General features: G+C 34.4%; 1 protein-coding gene across 1 annotated transcript; it reads left to right on the top strand.

The window, feature by feature from the left end:
- The first annotated feature begins 10888 nt into the window (after window positions 1-10888).
- LOC129216774 (histidine-rich protein PFHRP-II-like) lies at window positions 10889-16180 on the top strand. The gene is made up of 5 exons (XM_054850990.1): window positions 10889-10897; window positions 11018-11300; window positions 12525-12670; window positions 13666-14025; window positions 16020-16180. Exons 1-4 carry the CDS (start codon window positions 10889-10891, stop codon window positions 14014-14016), a joined length of 789 nt encoding a protein of 262 aa, XP_054706965.1. The 3' UTR covers window positions 14017-14025; window positions 16020-16180.
- Window positions 16181-16440: the final 260 nt, after the last annotated feature.

Raw genomic sequence — 16440 nt, 5'->3', positions numbered from 1 at the left:
AATGGTCGTGGAATATTGTTCCTATCATACAAGACCATCGAGAGGTCATGTCAGCCGAGTCTAAAACTAGGGGCCCGGCTCGAAATCGGAGTACAGTATTAATAATTTGACAAGTTTTATTGGAAGAGGGGCCCAGTGACCAAACTGAACAGGATCCCGCCTTGGCTCTCGGTGACCATGCTATCGTATATGGTCCGTTTAGGAGTCAGAAGAGTACCAAGTGGTCCTCAGTAGTGAAAAAGTTGAGAACCACTTATTTAGACTTCAGCTGTTAGATGTTAGTAAGCGTACTACAGCTTTGTGAGTTTTCGCTGTGAACTTGTGTTTATCTAATTCTTAGCCAAGATTTTTTAAGGGCTCTTCATTTTTCAAAATCTTAGTTTGCACACATAAAGATTTCTCTGCATTGCTAATTAACAGCTATTAAGTGTTACCAGTTTTAATTCAAAATATATTTACTTGTTTAAACTGCCTGATAGTCTTTTTGGTTGGATTTTCTCTATCTGCTGCTTACTTTTTAGCATGAAGTCATAGGATTTCTACTTTGCTCGGTAGGTTTTCCCCACGCTGGGAATCGAACCTTATGCCAATGACTGTAGTCGAAACCACTAGATTACATGGGATACTCTTTGAATGACTGACATTTACATCGACGAATTACATTTCAGTAACACAGCTTCTTTTGAGTGTTTTTGCATATTACTTTTATGGGTTTAATCTTCGTGTGATGATTTAAAGATTTCCTGATCCGATTTAATCTATACGCTTTAGCAGCTGGATATTAAAATTTAGGTGGTTGTGTGACGTACCGGATGTGCCCTTTGTGTAACTTACTCAGGGCCAACGAGAGGCCATGTTAGCCTTGTTCGAAACTAGCGGTCCGGCATTTGGCGAGGCACAGCTCGGAATCGGAGTAGCTTGTTTTATATGTTTTATGGGGGAAATGGCCCGGTGACCAAATTGACAAGGGGCAAAATGGCTCAATGGCATTGGTTCTCAACGGCCCTGAACTTACTTGGTCTCCAGGGAAACAAACTTAAATATTTTTTATTTTGAATGTCGAGAAAGCAGCTTGCATAATTAAACTAATGATTTCCCAGACAGCCTATTACGTGTTTTTTTAATGGTCGTTTCTTTAAACCAATATTAGTTCACATGTTTAATTGCAAAATTAGGAAAACATTCCTAAAATAGGTGAATATGGTCTTCATGTTTTAAACTCCTTATTACAGTTATGAGTACCATGTGACACTACTTCGTGCACCAGTAGACAATAATCCGTTAACTTCAAGAACCTGGGTCAAATTAACATCAGATAAGGTTCTATTAATCAAACCTTTCTCTGGCAGTCTCTCTTCTAACCTCAGATTATGATGGCTAGTTTAGACTTGAACTTACACCTTTCGGCTATTTCTTTTTGTGTTCAAACTGTATTGAACTTTTGTAAATTTTATATGTTCTTTGTTGTTTTTTTGTGTCGTAAATTGAACCCCAACTTTGGAAATTTTTCTTGATGATGCTTAACAAATAAATTGCTCTGTCTGTAGTAATAGATAACTGCAGATACAGCTCGGTTACATCTGTTCTGTTTTAGCATTGCTCGAAAATAGGAATTTTAGAAACAAAATGCTGAAGACCAATTTAATTGTATAAAATTTGGGATTTTTTAAGGTTCTAGAAGAACGTATTTTTCACCTTTTTTAAATATGAAAATTTCGAATGGGAAGAAGGGTTCCGTTATTGTTTTTAACAGTAGAGACATTGTTATTTTTTAAACTGTAGGAATAGTTTTTTTAATTGTTGAGATAATATTCTTTTTAAATTTCGGAGCAAAGGTCCCTTATGAATTGTATTTTTGAATTTTTTGCCTTTTGTTGCATGAATGTTTTTTTTTTTTTTTAACCTTTCGAAAGCAAATCTTTACTTTTACTTCATAACATTAATTTTATAATAAAATTCTTTAATAAATTATAATTTGTATTTGTGTGTATTATACTGAACCATATACATTGATTTTCCTATTGGATATATTTGTACCTGATCGATTGAATATGTAGTTGAAATTTGTTAATATTACATTATATCTTCGTTAGTGTGTTTCACGTAGGATTAACATGTCTTTTTTTCAAAATTGATTAAATTTGTGGCGAATTACTTTATTTTTTTTTGTTTTTCATGGAATAAGTTGTAGAAATATTAAACAAAAAGTTGAGCAAATATGCATTTATAATGTTATGTATGTTAATATTTTAGTATGGTGTATAATACATACTAAAAAATCTGAGAACCCCGACTTCCAATCATCCTTTCCTTATTTGCTAGTTGAGTGTAGGTAAATAGGCGGTTAATTTAATTTATGTTCTAGAAAGATTAAGGAGTAGGTGTAAAAATCTCTATGTTTAATTGTATTTGCAATGTCTAACAGATTGCTTTCCTATAATGTTAAGTAATTTCGTTTGATAGTAGTTATTAATTATTTCCCTATTCTATCTGCTGATATTTTTATTTCTGATCAAATATTAGTTTTGTTTTCAACGTTATTACTCTGAGCAATTTCACTTTTTTTTTTTTTTTTTTGAATTCTCAAACTTAAGTTCCTAAAGACTTATCACTATGTGCGTAGTGCTGCATGTCGATAACCACAATGTGTAAAGCATAAACGAAATGTACCTATCTTCATATGAGATATATAAAGCACGTTTTTTTTCAAGAGCAGATAAATAAATGCCACTGTAGATCAGAATTATTATTATTATTGTTGTTATATAACTGATTAATAGTTATTTTGCTATTCGCGAACTTGAAATTGTTTTTCTTCGGTTTCCAATCAAATATTGTATATTTTATTTTTAATATTTCAGTTTTTAAATTATTTTACCAACCCATTTTGTTCAATTTGCGAAGTTGAGTTCCTTAATTAGTCAAATATTTTTGTTTTGTAATATCTAGCCTCCTTAAAACAATGGGACACATGTAGTCCCTTCATTCAAACTCATTCAAAATTTGTGTTATAAATTATAGAGTATAAATATTTTATAAATTATATTTTTTCCTTGTTATTGATAATCTAAACATTGAAAAAAAAAAAAAAAACTCCTTAGTTTAAAACACATTCTGTCCTTTTTTCCCAAAACAGTACAAATGAAATATACCTGCATTATGACCACTATGCATCTACTTTTGTTCGACATTACTTTTTAATTGAAGATTAGATGCAGTTAATGTGGTTAATTACTCTAATTTTTTTTGCATTAAAAAACAAATTAGTCAAATTTGGGAAATTCTTGTAGTTTTGCATCTCTTATGAACCATATAGACACATATGTCCCACTCATTTAGACAAAATTTTCTAAATCAATTTTCACAAAATTTGGCATACCTACTATTTTCGCAATTTATTAGTTACTTCTCCATTTAATAATTTTATGTATGAAAGAATTCTATTCTCTCTAACGCAAAGCTTACGATCCTTAAAAGAGTTCATACTTTAAATAATTGTTTCTCTGCGATTCGTAAAGTTGATTTGCTCGACTTCTATTTATGCATTTTTTAATGTTTAAATCATTAAAAAATTTTACTCACTTATTTTTGTACAATTCATAATTCATGCAGTTGAGTTCCTAAAAATGTGCTTTCACGTGCCTTCTGCTCTGCAGATAATTGACCACTATTTGTCACTCTAAAATAATATCTTACTAAACATTATATCCTACTAAATCTATCATGGTTGAATGTGTAAATGTAATTTTGATTATATTTATTTAAACTATATCACAAAATATTATCGTGTTTAAGTTGTTATTTGTTTGCTCGAATTATATTTGAATTGGTGGGGGCAGCTGAAAATAAGGAAAAAAAAAAGTATGCGCTTAAATATTAGTAAAATTGAAAAATAAAAATAAATAGATAAATAAATGAAATCAAAATAAATAGACAAATAACAACAATAGCGAAATATTTTTTTCAAAGACCAATTGTAAAATATAAAAATTGCACTTAGCGGAGAAAAAAAAAAAAAAAAAACTGGAGACTAATCTAGTTTGTCTTGCGTTTACTTTATTTACTTACTAGTGGCACCCGCACGGCTTTGCCCGTAATAGAAAAATTAAAAGGTCTTTTGGTTCGCCTGTATATTTAGAAATAATGTATGGTGAATTTTCTCGCCAATTAGCTTGTACCCACGTTACAGTACGACGTTATGAAATTTCGTATCTCGCCAATTGACTTGTGCCCATGTTACGGTTCCACATTATGCTAATTGCGTAATTTATGATAGTTTTTTTTCTTAAAATTGGAATAGAAAAAGAACCACATCGAATTTTCGAAAAATCGCTTCGAGGTGCACACCCCTATGCTACAAACTAACTTTGTGCCAAATTTCGTGAAAATCGGTCGAACGGTCTAGGCGCTATGCGCGTCACAGACATCCTCCGGACAGAGAGACTTTCAGCTTTATTATTAGTAAAGAAGATTATATAAGAATGAGCGAATACGCATTGTACGTTTATCTGCACAGATGCTCCGTTCGTAACAAAACCCAGTTTACAGGAAGCAGGATTCCCCGAGATATCGCACCCCGATTTAACTTACAATGGGAGCAAATGGGCAATGAAAGTTTATCTGCACAGATGGTCCGTTTGTAACAAAACCCAATTTACAGGAAACAGGATTCCGCAACATATCGCACCCCGACTTTACTTGTAAGAGGGAGAATGCGCAATGAAAGTTTATCTGCATAGATAGTCCGTTCGTAACAAAACCCAATTTATAGGAAAAAGGATTCTCCGACATATCGCACCCCGAGTTTACTTATAAGAGGGAGCAAATGCGCAATGAAAGTTTATCTGCGTATATGTTCCAATTGTAACAATACCTAATTTACAAAAAACATGATTCCCGACAAATCGCAGAAGTGACACAACTCAAAAAACAGCGTTTGAGAAAATCAAGGCCTTCAGCATTATTACTTTTAATGGATTTATTCTCAAATACCCTCAATAATCTGGACCCCATTAAACCGAATTTCGCTTAATACGGACAACTGTTTAGATGATCATACCATAAATAAAAGGAGTTGGGCGCAATAATGTATTTTGTAGGACCTATTTTGTATTTTTGTAAATTTCTCTTTTGCAGTTCAGCATTTCATTCTCTTGAATTCAAAATAGAATTTTTACTGTGTACAGTAGTTTGTATATGTACCTTAATTAAATTTATGGTTGGTTTTTAAACTAATAGTGTCTTTTAAAATATGAATTTTTTATTATGTGTCACTATTAATTATATTTAGAGTTCCTGATGGTTATAAAATTTTTAGGGCGCCACATTGGTGTTTTTTTTTTTTTTGAATTTTCGGCTTTGAAAGTAATACTATTTCTTTATTTTTGTAGTTAAAGTAATTGTTCTTTCGGAGTTCCGTTGGATTATTTTTAAATTGACCTTTTAAATGCAATAAAAAGTTGACTTTGAAAGGGAAAACTTTAGAAAGAGAGCGTCACAATATTTCTCCTATAGTATTTTATCTACATTTTGGTTATAGAGGGAAGGAGAACACGTGTGAATATTCTTTTTTTCATTTCTTAATGAAATGTCCCCATCCCCCCCGTAAAAATGTCCCCATCATTGAATAGCCTTTTCTTAATGTCATGGATTTTTTTTTTAGATTAAGAAAAAAACCTATTTCCTTACTTTATGCTATTTTTTAAAAAATGTTTTCAATTGTTCACATGTGCCCCTTGGAAGGAGGCAAATTTGAAGGCCTGAGGCACATTTGAACACTATTGAAAAATTTAGGAAAAGCATAATATTAAAAAAAACCCCTCTTGAATATGAAGCATGTACGAATATACCCAATACATTGAAGTGTTTGTAACATATACTGTGTCAATTTAAATTGTACAGTAATAGTGTCATAGGGAAATTTTTCTCCCGAATATATAACTGCTCATTATCAAATTTTAAAGTCCCGTAGCCTGTTCTGATCACTAGATAGACATGGGAAAAAATGTCAAGACTACAGAATGCAAATAATTTGTTTTATTTTGAAATTGATTATTCTAATTACATATTGCTTTTAAGCTTCATACAGAGTGTGATGATGTATTTTGAACTGTTTTTAACTTCAGTTTTTAACTAGATGAAACTATTCTGTGCCTTTTTATTTTCAATAACACTTAATTCTAGACCAATTTAGACAATTCTTAGACTATTTAGTAACAAAAGAATTAAAAAGCAAAAATAATAAAAATAAATAAATAAATATTTAATAGTAATAATGATTAACAAGTTGACAGCCTGATTATAGAAAAATGATAACTAAATGTGCACACTATTTTTAACACGTACAATATGTTACACTAATATTATCGTTATGGAGAGGATAATGGGAACTGTTCAAATGCTCCCCTACATGTTGTGTTCACACGTGTCCAATTATCTACCTTAGAACAAACTTGCCAAAAAAAGATACATCTTAATTTAATAAAAAAATTTAAATACTTTCAAAAATGTTCTTGAATGTTCATATAATGGTTTTCAATAATTAAGTTTTGTTGAAGTGTTAGTTTAAAGTATGTTTTCACGAATAAATATAGTAATAAAATTACATACAACAATTGCTCAAAAAAGAATTTTCCACCACGGAAATATGAAATGCCTCATGCCAAATTTTTGAAATGCCTTCAAAAATTTGGCCGAAAAGTAGCACTGGTACTGGCAGTACGCGAGAATTTTTCCAAGATTTTTTGCTTGAAGTCATCTTATTAAAACATACCGTGCTCACAAGTGTCCCGTGTTCGTATGTGTCACCCTTCTCCCTACTACTTGGCGCATCATTTTATCGCCAACCATTATTTGTGACGTTTACCAGTATCTTTATAATGAATTGATTCAATACTCATCTAATCCGTTTAATAGTTTTTTACCGAGTAGAAGTTTCACTTTAGAAATAATTTCAAAATGCGAAGTACGAATGGTTTTTTTCAGACATTATTTATTCAGTAGTTTCTGATCCAACTCTAAAGTAAAGGGAAAAAAATAATAAAATAAAAAAGTATTATTATTGCTGTTATTATTTCAAAAAACGCTGGGGGACACCCTGCATCCGAAATTGTTCCCTTTCCTTCGGGAGATTGGCTTTATGACTTTAATTTAGTGCTCGTCCTTATGTCCTTGTTTTTGTCTCGTCATTCTTTTGTTTATATTTTTTATATTACGCAAATTTTTTTCTCAGATATTTCTTTCGGTTAGTCACTCAAAATTTAAAATTTCGTTTATGTATATATTTTGTCTAATTTTTCAAAGTTCTAGAAGTTTCATGTCATTTGCTTCTTAACTAAACTAACTTTTTTGGCTCTTCTTTCCACAGTTTAAATATCGTTTGGCGCAGTATAGCCTATTAAAGCTCTTGCGCCGAAAAACGCAATCAAATCAACCAAAAAACGCTGTAAAATTAAAACAACCTCTATCTCAATTGTGTTCGAAATTTTCAAATTCAAAACAGTCCTCTCATTAATAGAGGCACTTTCTCAGCAAATCCTGACAAACTTACAATGCAGTTTACATTTAGAGTTACTTAGAAAGTGTTCACTTCCCATTGTTTCTTGCATTGAATAATTAACTATTTTGAGGTGACATATTTTAAAATCATTACTTTGTGCAACTCTTTGCATTGTCAACAAAGACAGCTTGGACCACACACCTATTGTTATATGACAGAACAATGTATTGCGATAGAACGGCTAATTGTGTGGCTTCTGAGATTCACTTCTTTTCTAATCACTTAGAAGATTACTGAATTCATTCTTCAGAATTGGAATGGGTGAAGTTAATTTATTAATCACTTAATCGTGTCATGCGACTTGCTTATTAATAAGCATTTACAACTTTTTTTTTACTTATCAGAGAGCTGAACAAAATGAATGATCCACTGTGTTAATGATAAGTATTTGAAAAATTGTCGTCTAATGTGATGTACATTTATTTTCTACCACTTTACTTAGCTTGCAATAGTTTTATAGTTACTTGCATTATTTAATTATCGTCTGCACTATTTATTGTTTTTTACTCCCTTTTACAAAAAGGAAGTATTGTATTCGCGAAAAAATTTTCACTCAAAAATCGCCCTTAATTTCCATTTTGCTCACCCCCAAATGAATGTTGAGTTTTTTTTTCGATTCGACCACATGCGGAAAAGTGCCTAAGAATGTATAGACACGCGAAATATCCATTTTGACCATCACCGAGGTAATTACAACGACTTTTCTCGTGACGTCTGTATGTATGTGCGTATGTGTGTATGTGCGTATGTGCGTATGTGCGTATGTATCTCGCATAACTCAAAAATGGTATGTCCTAGAAAGTTGAAATTTGGTACATAGACTCGTAGTGGGGTCTAGTTGTGCACCTCCCCTTTTGGTTGCTTTCGGATGTTCCTAAGGGGGTCTTTTGCACCTTTTTGGGGGGAAATCATTGTTAATTTCGATGTAAACTCAAGTGGCGTTATAATTTGTCGGACACTTGGCGATATATCGCCAGTCTTTTGGTCGCCAAGTTTTGTCGCCAGCTTGGCGACAAATTTGGCGGAGTATTTTTTTTTTTTTTTTTTTGTTTCAATTTGGCCATTGTTGGTGATATTTAGAGAATAAATATTGAATCACATTAAAATAGCGAATAATGGGGAAATGACATTAAATTGGAGTAAAAGGAAGTCATGTGATGCACACATCAGCTCGTTTTTTTTTTGAATGGCCAATAACGCGTCTATTTTTCACTTAACTCCCCTAAAACAGCTTTTAGGCCCAAGATGGTGGACTGTCGGCGCTTATTCTACGATTCAAGGCTTTAGACTTGGGTAGATAAAATTTGAAGGACTCCAGTTTAAATTAAATGAAACCTTCGACTTGTTTTACTAATGTGCTCTGAAAGAACCAAACGAGGAAGAGCATAAATCTCAACACTGAATGAAAATGTTGTTACTTGTGGCTTTATTTAGAAAGATGTTAATCCATATAAAAGGCAGCCAAGAACAGGAAAAGGAACTAAAAAAAAAACAATTGAACATCCAACAAAAGCAACAATTTCAAATCAAAAAGAAATCTGTAAAGTAGAGGAATTTACAATTTGTAGTAGAGTCAAAGAGAAAGTCATTTCAGGGAGTCCATGACAGATCGCGCAGACCAATAAAGCTTTCCGAGTAACTTCAGTTTTTGATCAGTTGGGTCAAGTTTAGAGCTGGAGAGGAGATGAGCAGCATTCCATGTTGCCAAAACCTCAATTTAGACACGTACTAGATGTTAAGATACCTTTCATGTGGAGGTGCTCAGCCAGGCAATCGTGACCTGTAGAGAGCCTGAAACACTGAATAAAAATTGCGTTAGAGGGCCTCAGTGGCCGAGTGATCTACACGATTGCTTCATACAGACGGTGGGTTCGACTTCCACCCTCGCTCCGGATGTACTTCTCCTCTTTGTGACGTAAATTCTTTCATGTGTTGTATGTATTCTGTACTGTAATAAAAATATATCATGCATATAAGGGAGGCAAGACACTTAGATTGTAGTTCTCATCAAAATAAACCTGTACAATAAGCACCAAAAAGAAAGAAAGAAATATTGCGTTAGACGTTTTGTATCTTCGAAGTAGGTTATCTGAACTCCCATCTCCAGGAGGAGTCACGCATCCTTGTTCAGAAAGCTATTCCAATTGAAAACAACTTCTTGAGTGAACACCCTTTAGTGCCGAACCTTTGGCAACAATAGTATAATCCGATAGATTAGGTAACAAGCTTAGTATTAATGACTGCAGACGCATTTTCTGGTTATCACTTAGTAGCCTTTACGTTGCGTGTCTGTGAGTGATGATAGTCTTGAAGTGGTATTATGTGTTACATGGGGTAGACGTTCTGAATTTCGGGATCTGATTTGAGAGGGAAAAAATAATTAAAAAACCAGAGCAGCGGAGTGGGAACCAAAGAGTCGGAGTCGGGCTGATCTTGGGTAAAGGAGTCGGAATCGAAGATTTAAAATTCCAAGACTTGGAGTCGATCATTTCCCCTTCGATTCCGCAACACTGCTGGTGCTTGCTGATTTTAGTCGGTAAATTTTGGTTGGACTGATTTTGTGGTAAAGGAGTCGGAGTCGAAAACTAAAATTGCCGGAGTCGATCATTTTCCCTTCGATTCCACAGCCCTGATAAAAACGATTCTACTCATAAACTACTTGCCTTTTCACAGTATGCTGTTAGAATTCTACCTCCTTAAAACTAAATAAAATCTTCTGTTAATCACAATCACAGTGTATTATCTTTTGAAGAAGCTGTATCTAGTAACAGAGACTTCTCAAATATATAATTTTGAACTTCCCGGTAGGACACTTCGTTCCATGAACGTTTAAAAATTATTGTCAGCGTCGTGGCAAGCATTTCAAAATATTTATATAACGTTCAAACTCTACATGTGCTACTTGGGTTTATTAAAATATCTAATTTCATTATACCGCATTGAGTCGTTAAATCAGAGATCGTTGTATTCATAATTTCCTATAACGGATTGCATCTTAATATTCATGCAATATACCGACAGCCCGGTCATCTCATTCAGAGACTGCAGTTTCGTCCTTGTTATGGACTCATCAGTCTGGAATAGAGAATAACCGAGCAAGAGGCAGATGTCGTCATATTGAAGTTGAAAGCGCCAACAAACTGGTAGACAAAGTAAATTTATCTCACCAGCGATAGTCCGCAGACATGGTGTGGCAGCTTCAATGAGGTGACATCTGCCTCCAGATGGGTTATTCCCTATTCAATATATATTATTATTTTATAGTTTATTAGTTTATAGACTGATGAGTCTATAACAAGGATGAAACTGCAGCCTCTGAATGAGATAACCATGCTATCGGTATATTACCTGTAGTTCTGCTTTAGCTCTGTGTAAGGGGCGGTAACTTACTGCTTTATACATTGATTTATCAATATGCTTAACGTGCGAAATTTTCAACCCATGCATTTCTTCTCATAGGCAGTCATCCTTGCCGTTGTGTTCCTGTGCGTAGTTGCAGAGGAGGAGCCCCTGCAGGAGTCTGAGAGTGCGCCCTACTCCTACTACCCTGCGCCCCTGCATCATCACGCTGCCAGTAGTCATGGCAGTTCTGCTCAAGGCCATGAAAGCCATGGGCATGGCCACCACGCTGATCATGCCCTTGAAGACAAGGCTGGATATGGAAAGCATGGATCTCACCTGAGTACCTCTTACGGAGATCGTGGGGCACATGGGGCTCACGGAGGGCACACTGATCACTACTGTAAGCATCTATTTTCACGTATTTTGCTGCTTTGTGCTAGATGCTACTGTGTATGATGGCAGCAATGAATAAGCTAAAAGCTGACTGGTTTTGTTATCGGAAGCCATCCACGCGTTTGTGGATGCGACAGATCTGTTCAGATTTCATCGATGCTTGGGCCAGAGCATGGGCTCCAATACGCGTAATTCTAGAGGGGGAGGGGTGTCTGAGAAATTTTTGTTCTTCAAGGATTTAAATCAAAGAAAAAACTTACTTTTTCTGTTAACGAAGTAGCATTAGATTTGCGAAGATTTTCAGTTTTTGAATTTAGACGAACTTAACAATTTTAAGGAGGTTCATATTTTCGTTCCCCGTAGTAGACAGGTGTAAAGATGTTATGTAAGCTGCATTATCATTAGTCTGAGAGTAAATTCAGTACAGATTAAGTTTTTTAAAATTTAGAGTAAAAATTATTTAATAACAGTTATCATTACCATGCGCCAATGGGCGAGAGGAGCGATAAAAATGAGGAAATATTTATTATTTATGAGGATAAATACAGTTGGCAATTCTTTTTCTAATATAAATGTATTTTCTTTCTTTCTTTTTCTACGCTAAAGTTTCAAATAAAAATTATGTAAGTCAACATCGAACTAACACAATAATACTTTCGGAAAGTGCCCATTTCAATCGTCACACATCTGAGGAATAAACTCGTCTTCGAATGATAGTCACGGTCTTCGTAAAAGAACAGTATTTGAAGGACTATGTATGTCTTGAATATCAGTTCAATCTTTTTCTAAGCCTAAAAAGATCGGAAGATATTTAACAAATTTAAGTTTTGGAGAGAAAAAAAAATCAAGTCTATGACCAAGGATCTGCTGAATGAGATGGTTAGAAGTTCAAACACGCCCCGAAATTTAAGCCAAAGTATCCCTTTTTGCATAAATTAAAATTTTAATTTTTTTCTCCTTTTTTTGCTTTTTAGTGGAAAAATTATTTTTACTTTCTTTTGAACGAATACTGTTAAAGGACGTCCTTTCATAAAGATGGAAACAATTACGTTTTGGGAAAACGTTATAGTATATAGTATAGTAAAAATGGGGGTGGGGGGAGGGGTATGATATCTCACAAAAATAACTTCAGTCTGGTGTTTTTGTAACAATACATTTCTGTGCTGAGTTGTAAGTTAACTTACTTTTAGCTAAAATATTAATAAAACTTTTTGTTTTCATTATTTTGCAGCTAAGCATGGTGGTTACGTAAAAAACAGCGGCCATGGATACGAGAAGGCCTATTCATACGACAAGCAAGTGCATCTCCATGACGTCAATGCCCATAAAGCTGCTCATCACGATAGCCACGCTCATCATGATAATCACGCCCACAAGGTCAGTTCCTAGAGTTATAAAATTAAAAAAAATCTTTAAAAAGTATGACAACGTATTAAAGCGGTGATTAATTAAAAGTACAACAAACAACGGTCAAATCTCATCTCTACGCGATGTTCAAAGGCTTTTAAAATACTTTGTAAAAAAGATTTTATTCTGGTTTCCCACCAATTACGATAGAATATTTATTATAAACTTTCTAAGCACGTCATTGTTTACATAGTTTAATTTTTGCCCTCATATCGCTTACTTATTGTTTGCTTTTTATTCCTTCATTTAAAATTACTTTCATGAGGTGCACCATAACTCGTTTATTTTGGTATGACATCATATAGAATGGGAAAGTTATTTAGCTGTTGGTGTAAAGCCATATCAACCGGTAGCAACAGAAACAGCAGTTTTCTGTGATAGAATAAATAAAAACCAATCAGTAAGAAATTCGCTACACGAAGGCGTGGTAATTGGTTTATCTACAGCCAGTGTGTAAAACTTTTTTACAAGGATCCCTTCATTTTCGTAATATACAGCGACCAAAATGTACAGTTCAATCTTACATACACCATGAAATATTGCAACTATACTTTCTTGAAAAATGAAAGAAAGAGAGAAAGATAGCAAAACCCTGCATTACTGAAGCACCAATTTCAGAATTATTGTATAAAAATGTGTCTGGGTTACAGCAAAACCCGTTTTCAATGGAAACATGTTTTTAACCTCTGGACGCTAATCAGCAGTTTAAATATAGTTTTAGCTGCAAAAAAACAATGAAGCAGAGTAGTTTTATTTTGACTCGAGTATTATCCCGAAGCTCAAAACGTTTTGCTGTAATAAAAGGTTTCTTGATACCCAAAACTCGTGTACCTAAGTTTTAGTTTCTGCTTCAACAACGTCGATTTTCTCATTTATTGTTTTCGCAAAAGACTAACCGTATTACTTAATTTGATGACTTACTTGATTCTGTAAGTTAATTTCATTATATATTATTTTATAAACAGGATGCAGGCCATTACGACCAACACGGACACAAAGTCTACGGATCACATAACAAACACGGTGGCTACGACTACGGAAACTCCGGTCACCACAAGTCTGATTATGGTCATCATGCTGCTGACCATCATGCTAGTTTGCCCAAACCCATCTATGGTGCTGGCCACTACGGAGCAGGTCACTACGGCAGCAGCTATTTGCCAAAGATTCCCGCATACTCCGCCCCAAAACACGTCATCCAGCCTGTGTATCATACACCAAAAGTTCCCTTAGTGCCAGTGTACCAGCCAAAAGTTGCCATTCCAATCTACGGGCAAAAGCCAGCAGTGCCCGGATATTATTCCTACCACCATTGAGACTGAAAGGTTAGTACCAAAAACCATTTCAAAGGAAATCTTTTGAGCTATTTTGACAAAAATTTACCCAGAAAAGTCATGCCGGGAATGTTATTTACATCAGCAATGTCCCAAGCTTTTGAAGTTTGCCAACTGAAATCTTCTGATGCATAAAAGGACATGCCACAAGATGTAAATTCACTGAAGTTAATTTGCTGAAATTCTTGCTGGTGCAGTAAAGGACAGGGCCGCAGAGAGCCAGTTATGCCGCCGGGACCCTCCCGCCTCCCCCCCCCAAAAAAAAAAGAAAAGGAAAGGCGAAAGAAGGAAAAAAACGGGGGTAGAGGAAAAAAGGGGGGGGGGGAGAAAAGAAAATGGGAAAAATGAGAAAAAAAGGGGAAAAAACAGAAATAAATCAAAACTGCTTATTGGAAAGCAATTAACTCTATTTTAAGTGCCACAACAGTATACACCAAAAAAGTACATTTTACTAAATTTTTATGTTTTCTCTTATTCGGAGTTTTTTCCACCCTTTTTCCTTCATCCTTTCTTCTTTTTTTCTTTCTTTTCTTTTTTTTGTGTCAGTTCGCCCCCCCCCCAAGGGCCAGGCCCCTAGTTTCCGACTAGGCTAACATGGCCTCTCGTCGGGGCAGGTAAAGGATATACAACAACTCGAATAAAACAGGATGTAAATCTATAACAATTAACCACTGAAATTCGGGCTGATACAAAAAAAAAAAAAAAAAAGATATACACTACTGGTTGAATAAAACAGGATGTAAACCCATTTAAGTTTTTTCTGCCGGGCACATTTTCCTAATGCTAAAATGTTTACACCAGCAGGTACAGAGAAACCTGTGGAAGTTGACCACCTGCGGTGCACTACTTTAGTGGTCAACGTAAACAGGTGGTCAACTTACAGAGGTTGATTTATATGATAAGGGCTAATTCCCCGTGCCTGAAAAAAGCAATCAACTTAGACAGGTGGCCAACTTACAAGGGTGGTCAACTTCACTTTTTTTACTGTATTACACTTGTTTCAACAGATGGCCAATCATTGTGCAATTTGTCTCAAAATTCTCGCTCGTCAAAAAAAAAAAAAAAAAGGAGACGCAGCTGGATGTAAATTCATCGAAGTTTGATAGTATGCCCATTTCTTTGATGCAAAAATTGTGTGAAACATATGCATGTTAAAGTTTCTCTTTTTTTAACGAAAAAAAATGTGTTGCCTATCACTCCTTAAAGTTTTGCCCTGGAGCTCAAAATACGCAGTAAAAACTGCATGCATGTCTTTTTCCTGGTCATTAGTGTGCAGAAGTTAAGGGTTATGTCAAAACTGAATTTTAGCAAAGAAATACGACTAAAAATCCACAGAATACAGAAACTCTTTTAAAATCCTCTACAGCAAAAGCAAAGCCGTCATGCTCTGATTAGTATTTTACAAAATATCCGTTTAAACAACCCGCTAAAACCCACTACAGTATATCGTTAATATTAAGTTAATGAAGGGGGGGGGGGGCAGGGGGACTGCTGACTGCTGATCAAATGAGGTTCTGATCAGCAGTCAGCAGATCAAATGATCAAATCTGAGCAGATCAAAATGATCAATCTTCTGATCAAATGAGTCAAATCTCGTTTTAGCGAAAATTTTAGTAATCAACAACTAGAATGACATAATAGAAACAATGTTAACATTCGTAATATCGGCATAACAAAATTTTGTTACAGCGAAATGGTATCACTGGTCCCTTGGACTTCGTTATTACGGGATTCTACTGTATTAAATACAGTTATACGAATTTTCTGGCAATGGGCATATATGATGATGGCAATCAGGGTAAATATATAATGTAATTAGGGCATTAAAAACTTATAACTGCAAAATCTATAAGTGATGAATTTTAACTTCGTAACTCTCGCTTTGCATTTAAATAACTTGCTTTGATATTAGTGTTCTTTTTAAACCTGTTTTGCATTGAATTTAATTGTATAGCTAACAATTATTTCGATATTTTTTATCACAGGCCATATGAATCTGGAAAATGAGAGTTTGGACGACCGTATCCTTCAAGTACAAGTACCTTTTCTGTCCAACCTGTTGGATAATGGAATGAATCCAGGGTGTCTAAACGGGCGAGGGTCGACCAAATGAGGGAGCGGGGATGGCTACGTACCAAAAGGGAAACTTGAAACATGTACCTGTACATTTTTTTGTATGTGTAAAATAAAGTGTATTTATAATTTTTTTAAAAAAGCAGTGTTGTGTCTGAACTTCACTTTCAATTGCAAAAGGTTTTTATCTAGTTTTTAAATGATTAATATTACCATTTTTAATTTCAAATAGTTTTTCTTAGGGGGTGGGGGATGTTAGTTTATAACATTAAATAATAAAGTTAAGACTTGTTAAAATTCCGACAAGTATGTATAAACAAATAAAGAAATGAC

This window comes from Uloborus diversus, chromosome 2 (genome assembly GCF_026930045.1).
Source record: "Uloborus diversus isolate 005 chromosome 2, Udiv.v.3.1, whole genome shotgun sequence".
Taxonomy (NCBI): Eukaryota; Metazoa; Arthropoda; class Arachnida; order Araneae; family Uloboridae; genus Uloborus; species Uloborus diversus.
Note: the sequence above shows the minus strand (reverse complement) of the source record. Positions and strands in the feature narration are given on the sequence as shown.

Coding starts and splice junctions, on each gene's coding strand:
- LOC129216774 (XM_054850990.1), top strand. Junction 11,301..12,524: donor AGGGCACACTGATCACTACT/GTAAGCATCTAT, acceptor ATTATTTTGCAG/CTAAGCATGGTGGTTACGTA. Junction 12,671..13,665: donor ATGATAATCACGCCCACAAG/GTCAGTTCCTAG, acceptor TTTTATAAACAG/GATGCAGGCCATTACGACCA.